Here is an 8,556-nt window from a genome sequence, read left to right as displayed (position 1 = left end):
TGGTATGGAACATTTATTTAAAAAAATAATAAAATAATGAAAACTTAATTTTAAACGTGAATAAAACATAATTCACTAATTAAACCATATTTCAGTCAACTATAAGATATGAAATGGGAGTCCCATTTCCCCAAAACATGGCTTAGAATTATTCATTTCCCAAAAAACCTATGTACTTTGGTAGGGTTTGCTAATATTTTTCCTGCATCTTGGTTTCGAGGGACGAGTTTACAGAACACATTTATAGAAGATCTTTGAGGTAAGTCACTTGCCATGGATCTTTGATGTTTTTTTTTGGAATCTGTAAGCAGCTGGATCATTTTTGTTGTGTTTTATTTCATTCCAGAGTAGTTACGTTGTTATCTTTAAATAAATGGCGTTGATTCTGTTGTTGTTTCATACATGATATTATTGTACCTAATGTCTACGAAACCATCTGTCATGGAAGGCATCGATAATAGGGTATATCGATCCGTTGACTGACTTCTTTCTATTTTCACAATAGCTTTAATTTTAATTTTTGCTCAACATGTCGAAGTGAACATTTCGATTCTGTGAATTTTTTTTTGTTTTGGATGGATAAGCGATCTGGTGAGATAATAGTCCATGGTTAGCTAATACGTAAGATCTGGTTTCAAAAAGTATATAGTCAATTACTTTTTCTGATTCGTCCATGTTTAGCTTATACGAGAGTGGATCTTGAAGGAAACAAAATGAATTCTCTCTAGCTTTGGTAGATGTAACCCCACCCATAATATCTGCTACTCAAAACCGATTCATTATTAGGATTTTCACTTGTAGAGACTTCTTAAACTGCTCTGACAGATAAATTAAGACTAACGAAAACTCTACAGCCGATGGATTAAATTTGACACACAAATTACCTTGATTTTGAACTGTTTATGTCCATGTTTGTTTATGTTGTCTAAACTCTGTCGAGAGATTGAGACAACGAATTCTACGTAAATATAGAGCGATTTGAATCTGAATTAATTTGGAGCAGATAATTAGTGAACTTTATACTCGTCTATTAATATCTGAAGGAAAATTTGTGAGTTTATGCAGTTATACAATTTCACTAGCTGCTCTATATTTTTAGGAATTATTTGTGGAGCAGGTGGCCCCATGAATATTTATCTTTGCTGCTTATTTTTAAACAGAACATTTTAATTTCTTGTTAATAGTATTAATACTAATTTGAACACTTAAAATTTGAAAAACCAAATAGAAATAAAATCTTTAAAAAAAGAGGGAGAGCAAATTGTGGAGCCACCTGACACTTTTGTTAATAAGAAGTGACTGCTTATTTCGAGCCCCCTCTTTCTTCCATGACTTATTTTTAATTCCTAAACAATAGCTGCTCCATCAAAGTAGGGAAAGATGCTAAATTATCCTTTTTTTTCATAATTTTAAAGTTGCACGGGAACACTTAACTCCTTAAATTTAAGCAGAAAATAGAGTTAAGCAGCTGCATGGGAACATAAAGTTAATATACAATTTATTTACATCAAATACGAACCAATCATATTTAAAAATCCAAAGCTTTAATTAAAATATTTTATAAAACCAATTATATAAATTTTGTTTGTATGAATGCACAGTGGAATAAATGATCAATCCTTTTCACAGACTGAAAATGTCATGCCTGCAATTGACCGTTTAATTCGCCTTTTACTATAAATCAGTAAATTTCCATTTCTTGAACAGATTTATTCAAATGGATGGCTATCATGATTGACGATATGAACGTGACAAATTGACCGTGGAATTCGCCTTTTAATAATTATGTTTCATTTGTATTGCTAGGGTTAGAGATAAAGATGGGGCTTGGAAAGCCTCCGCTATTTGGTGGAATTAGATGGTCAAGTCATCGACTACATTATCGAAAGAGGGAAATATACGTGGAAGGATGAAGAAACGAGGGAGCTGGTTGATGAGTATTTCATCAACAGTCGAGAAACTTCATCCTTCTTCGTTGGGCTGCAATTGTCCCTGGTAAAGGCGAAGATCTACCAGCGTAATATTGGCGTAGCGTTACAGGGCATAACGCCTGAAAAACCTCTTAGCGACGCTCAGTACAGGAAGGTTAAGAAAAAGTTCAAGGATTATAAGATGGCTGAGAATCCCTTTAAGGATTTTGAAAAGAATATTGAGCCCCTCTGCGAACGACATAAACAACTGTTGAAGAAATTAAAGAATAAAATGAAGGAATTTGAGGAGGAGGAATTGCAAATGGAGGAATTGCATGAACAGCTACTGAAGAATCAAACGGAGGAGGAACTGAAGCCCAAATCCGGGAGCAAATACTGGAGTGTTTGGAAGGTGATTTCTGTGGCAACAGCAGCGGCGGTGGTGGCTCTCTTGGTGGCGGCAGTCGTCTTTGTGCCGACTGCACCAGTCACACTGATGGTCCCAGCGATCGACAAAATATGTTGTTCCATTGCATCGACAGTCCCTGGCAACCTCTCGAAAGATAAAACTGTGGCAATTGAGGCAGAGAAGAAGAGGGAAGAAGCGGAAAAGAAGCGGGCAGAAGCAAAGAAGAAGATAACAGAAGCGAAGAAGATTATAGACACAGTGGACATGAGTATGTTTGTAACATTGCAGACACTAGATGAAGCAAAGTGTTCAAAGAAACGGCTGATCGTTGCCATCACTTCGATTAACGGTCACATCGACATCTGTTTGCAGGGCAAGGAATATGTGCTCTCTTGTGTGGACGAGATCAACAAGGAACAGAAGGGGTTTGTTGATAAGCTCGACCGTCTTCAAGATGATGTGGGGAAGTACTGCGATGGCCTCCACGAGAGGAGGGAGGCTCTTATTCCCATGATAGCCAGCTACATTTGACGGTCAACCCATTTGCTTTGTTTACATTCCAAGCATATTATATAGAGTTCCATGGAATTGTAATTAAGGTTTGGAGTTGTGATATATCATGTTAAAATAAGGATAATCTTGAACACTACATTTATATATTTATTTGTTATGTGATCACTTTACTATTTTATCATGTATCACTTTTTAACTCCTCTATACTCTCTCTTCTTTTTTTTTTTCATTTATGGGACACAAATAATTGAAAGGGGAGAATATATTTCTATTTTCTTATATTAAGATTTTGAACATTAGCTTTGTTTCACATAGAAAGTTATTCATGATATTTACAAAATCTTCATCATATTTGATCGTATCTGTATGTTTACAATTGAGTGAATGTCTTTTAACTTGTTGTAATTAAGTAAATCTTATTTTTCATATTAATTGAGTGATATCATCATATTAAATGTGCTTGAATGATCTCTAAAAGATAAAAAATTTCTTGGATTCAATTTTAGACCAAAAAAAACTCTCATATGCTTTAGAAAGATTCTATTTAAAGACCATATTTTAGTCAGCTATTGAGAGTTTTAATCCAATATATCCCTTAGTGATTTCCAATTGTTATATCTATTGTTGTTAGTCACAATATTATTTTTAATGCTTAAAATTTTTACAAGTTATTATTATTCTAGTTATCAAACTAATTTTGAAAGATTTATTATATTTATCGAATCTTGTAGAAGGGTTTAACATTAAAATTAATATTAATTTTTAAATATTGCTATATTATCTTTTGAACTACCATAATAATAAATAATGATTTTCTAATTGGTAGATGTTGCCAAATAATAGTTTTTAATATTTATTGATTGTGTATAGATATTGGTCTACAAGTATTATCATTATTTACTAGGTAGTCATTCCTGAAAATGATCACAATATTTATTATTATTAGTACTTGAAGCGAGTATAAATTCAAATAAAAATTATAAAGAATAGAAGCCACCAATGAGTAGCTAAATAAATGAATAAATATTTGGCCATGTCTAAAGGGATCACAACATTTCCTATGTAGTGTTAAGATTGCATATAGAATTTACCAAATTTCAATTATTTGGCCAACCAATCATCTTAATTACCAAATATACTTATTGAGGTTAATGAAGTATTATTTTCCATTTCTTGCATCAATTAGGATTTGAGGGAGTAATAATTTGTGACATTGAAAAGATAAATATAATATATATATATATAATCAATATAATGTAATAATATAATAATATAATACACTAATAAATATCATGAACATAATCAATATATTTAATTTTATATTTACTAGGTTGGAGTGAGTGCTCTGGTTAGAGGGAGGTGAAAAGTCACTCTCTATTGCAGGGCAATTGTGTCCTTGATTTGGCCTTCTAGTTAATCTTTGACCTATTGGCCAACCTTCAAACTATTTGTCATTCTTTTATGAGGCTATAGTAACCTTGAATGCGATAAATGATTGTTATTTTATTTCTATCTTTTGAATTGATATCCTTACCCTTGATTGAGGTGGTTGATCTAGGAGTTTAATGCTTGGAGGAAGTGGCACTTTAGGGAAACCACCCACGCTACAAAGTGCTTACAAAGAAAGAAATTATTTTCAAGTTGTGGTGTCATGAGTAGAGGAAGAGGGGGTTCTAGTGATTGCATGTGTCAACATCCATGAACATGGAAGTCTAAATGGTAGTGGAGATACCAGAGGAAGCGAAGGTAATTTTTTCTCTTTTGGGTTGAATAAATTTGTAGTAGTTCCTAATGAGGATATGCTTACTAAATTGAAAAAGGAAGAGAATAGTCTTAGAAATGTTGCCACTTTTTCATAGCATTGGAAAACAGTAAATTATGAACTAGGAGATTTTTGGATGATTCATATTCCGGTGTGTGCGGAAAAAATATTAGGATACATGTATTCTTCTCTCAAAAGATTCATAAAGGATTGCTTGTTATATTATTTAAAATAAATTCTATGCAAGAGCATGTTTTGGGTAAGCAATTTTAGAATGTTGGAAGCTCTATATTTAGAGAAATTAGAGGGTTTCACAATGTCCTAAATAAGGAAATTTTAGCTATTTATGTGTCTGGATGGGCTATGGTATAGAGGATGTGCTAGTGTATCTTTGGGCATTCTTGGTTCATATTATTTCTCTTATGGGAAAGGTTCTTTAGTTGGAAGAAACAAGAAGGACCATGCCTCACATGAATGCTAGGATTTTTGGTGGCTCTTTCCACTAGTATATAGACATCCTTGATCAAATAGGTATTGATTTGCATGACAACCTCTTGGTTTATAAAATTGAAGTATGAGGTCTCAATTCTTGTTTCCTATCTAAAAAGGTTTATGATAATAAAAGAGTACCTTATCTTAAAGCTAAGGCCCTTGAGGAACCCTACCATTAACCATAAGTGAAATAAGGAAGTTCTTACTAAAACATTTTGTGTGCATCAATCAAAGGAATTTCCCCTAGTTAGTGATATTTTGAAAGACAGTCAAGTTGATAAAAACTCAATCTCCACTGTTGTGGAAGAAAAAAATGATACCAATAAATCAAAAGATAAACATGTTAAAACATAATATTTTCCCAATATCAATACTAGATTAAAAAAATAAAAATATGGCTACACAATTGTGTTGGACATGATAAAAGCTAAGATCGATGAGATAAGAATTAAGAATCCATAAAATATGATAGAACAATTCTAATTAGTGGGGGGCCCAAAGAATATATTTGATTCAGAGTCTAGAGACAATGGGTCAGCTGGTAAACTTCACCCATGATAGTTCATCATGATCTAGTGAAGATGAAACTAACAGAGAGATTGATAAGGCTCTTTCTACTATTGAAAATAAAGAGAAAAAAAAAAAGATGTAACACCTTAGAAGAGGTGAAAGTGAAAAAAAATTTAAAAATGACTAGATTGCCAAATGCTTTCATACATTTAGGAATACTAAATAAAAATTATTAAACCTAACTAAATATGAACTTGACCCGCATTAGATGGAATGTTAAGGGCCTTCAATCCCTTGATAGGAAGTTTATCATCAAAATATTACTGAAGATGTTTTGGAAAATTGATGTTATCCTATTACATGAAGTGAAAGATGTTGGTTTTAGTCTAGACACAAACCTAGATCTTATATGGAAAGACTTAATTCATTGTATTAGAGTAACCATGAAAAATTAAAATGGGTTACTTCCCCATTTTTAAAAATAAGGGGTTTCACTCTACTAAGAATTTTGGTATATCTCCATGTAAAAGAGAGCTTTATCTCTTGGTGTAGTAATTATCTTCCTCAACATACTATAATACTCTCTGATAATTCTTTTGATTCAAATGATTCTAACTCATCTTCTCCTATTTCAGTTCCCTCTAAATTTCATTATGCTGCTTTTGATTGGATTTTTGGTAAGATTGATGTTCATTTTGTTGTTTCCCCAATTGTCTATTTTTATTTTTTTTCCTCTAGTAAAAATGTTGCTTCTCATATTGTTGTTGCACATCATAATCTTCCTCTAGTCCCATCTTCTTCAATTAACATTTTTCTCTCAATTGGGACTTCTGAAGGGGTTTCTTCATTCCTTTCTCTTGGTTCTACAAGTTTGGATAATAGCTCTTAATGGAAAGTTATTTGAAGAAATAGAAAAGATGTAAAAATGTATAAGTTGGTTTCTAATATAGTCCAATCCTAATTTTAGATACATTTGGGCAACTTTTTGGTTTTCCTTGTAATAGGGTTTGGGCCAGGCTACCAAAAACCCACTTATCTTCATAAATAAATATTCACTCTTCAACTAAGTGTTCTCATCATATCTTACGTGTATTGTGACCAATCTCTCTTTTTGTATTTATTATTTTTCTCTCTTTATCATCTTCTCTTAGTTTTCTTCATTTACATTTTTGTGAGATATTCTTATGTGTTCCTCTCTCCTTGGAATCTCTACCAAAGTATTACATTTTTGATAGGCCAGCACTAGGGTAACTAATAAGAAGAACCAATAACTAGTTTCAATTTTGTTTGCGTGTCAATCCATGGATCCTAATATTGCAAAAGGTGTTGTGGCTATTTGCACAAGGGTTGTAGATAGCAAGTTGAGTGGGGATGAAATGCAGCTAGAAAAATACACCTATTGCAAATCAAAATGATTCCGATGACAGGAACTATCACTTCCAGGCAAGAGAAAGTGCACAAACATCAAATTATAAAACAAATGATTTATTAACAATTGACAAACCTTCTCATCAAATTAATAATATTGAAATTAAACTTTAATGAACTATTACAAACCAAAATCAAAACACAAAATATTTTATCAAACTAAACTTTAATGAAAATATTTAAATGTAAATCACACGACTATTAAAGTTTAAAAACTAAAAAAGAAATTACACATAGACAAAAAAAAAACATCACCGAGCTTCCCCGAGGAGTGGGTTCTTGCTCCTAGTTCACACAATGGATAAAATGGAAGCTTTCTTAGGCTGGTATTAAGAGAAGAAATGTTTCTTTATTTACTAGAGAAAAATGGTACAACATTTGTTCTCCACCCTAGTCTCCTTTACAATATTTCCTCTATATATTTAAAGGCATATAACAAATTCTAAACTATAATTTATTTATGTTACATTATTATTTTCAATATTATTAGAATGTTTTCTCCTCCACCTATTATATTTTTCAGTGTTATTTTATAACATTTGCTCCTATTTTATTTCCACATCTTTTGGCATTTTATGGGTTGTGGGGTGTAGTAAATCAGCCACAAATATAGGAATTTGTTGTTTCATAAAAATATTACCAATCTCCTCATGACCATACTCCTGATATTTCTTGAATAAATTTTTAATATTTAACTACTTCCTAACACAAAACTTTAAAAAATTACAAGTTCACACATGTATGCATACAATTCTTTGTAGTCACAATAATCTACTTGCAATAATCCAAAAAGAGAAAAAAAACCTATTTGTAGCTATAACATACTACTCGGAATAAGTTTTCTCAAAAAAGTCAATGAATTTTTAAAATCAATCTTTCTCTTATACACAAGTGCCACCTACTCAAAATATCTAGAGTTATTATCCTCCTCACTCACTTAAACAAATTTTATAAAACTCAAATCCTAGTCTAGTTACATAAATTATGCACCCACAAAAAAATATGTAGAGTATTCAAATACAATTTCCATCCATAAATATTTATCCAAACCAATTCATAAAATAATCCCAATATATCTAATTGTCATACTAGTGAATACATATTTTTTACAATCTCCTCTTCTTTCTAAATGAGTAATTAAGATTTAATACTACTTGAAATATTTAAGGAAAAAAGCCCAATTAAGGGAAGTATATAATTGTATCCTTCACACTCAAAATCTAGAAATGCAAAACATAGGAGGTTGAAATATTAAACATATTGTAGATAAAAGGTATATCTTTCCAATATTTATTTTAGCATTTTCATTATTTCTTTCAAGGTTATTTTAGTATTTGACCTTATCCCAATCGTAATCATAACTCTAATCCTAGCCCTAATTCTACCCTTAAACCAAATTCTATCTCTAATTATAAAACTAACCCTAATCCTAACCCAAACAGTAACCTTGATTGTAAAACCAACTCTAACTTTAATTTAAATTCTAACAATAAGCCTAACTTTATCTTTAACCCTATCCGTAGTCTTAACTA

General features: G+C 31.6%; 1 protein-coding gene across 1 annotated transcript; it reads left to right on the top strand.

The window, feature by feature from the left end:
• The first annotated feature begins 1,593 nt into the window (after positions 1–1,593).
• On the top strand, positions 1,594–2,850 carry LOC131028621 (UPF0496 protein At4g34320). Its single transcript, XM_059219419.1, has 2 exons — positions 1,594–1,657; positions 1,859–2,850. Exons 1-2 carry the CDS (start codon positions 1,594–1,596, stop codon positions 2,848–2,850), a joined length of 1,056 nt encoding a protein of 351 aa, XP_059075402.1.
• Positions 2,851–8,556: the final 5,706 nt, after the last annotated feature.

The sequence above is a fragment of the Cryptomeria japonica genome, chromosome 4 (genome assembly GCF_030272615.1).
Source record: "Cryptomeria japonica chromosome 4, Sugi_1.0, whole genome shotgun sequence".
In the NCBI taxonomy this organism is placed as follows: domain Eukaryota; kingdom Viridiplantae; phylum Streptophyta; class Pinopsida; order Cupressales; family Cupressaceae; genus Cryptomeria; species Cryptomeria japonica.
This window is presented reverse-complemented; position numbering and strand designations above follow the sequence as displayed.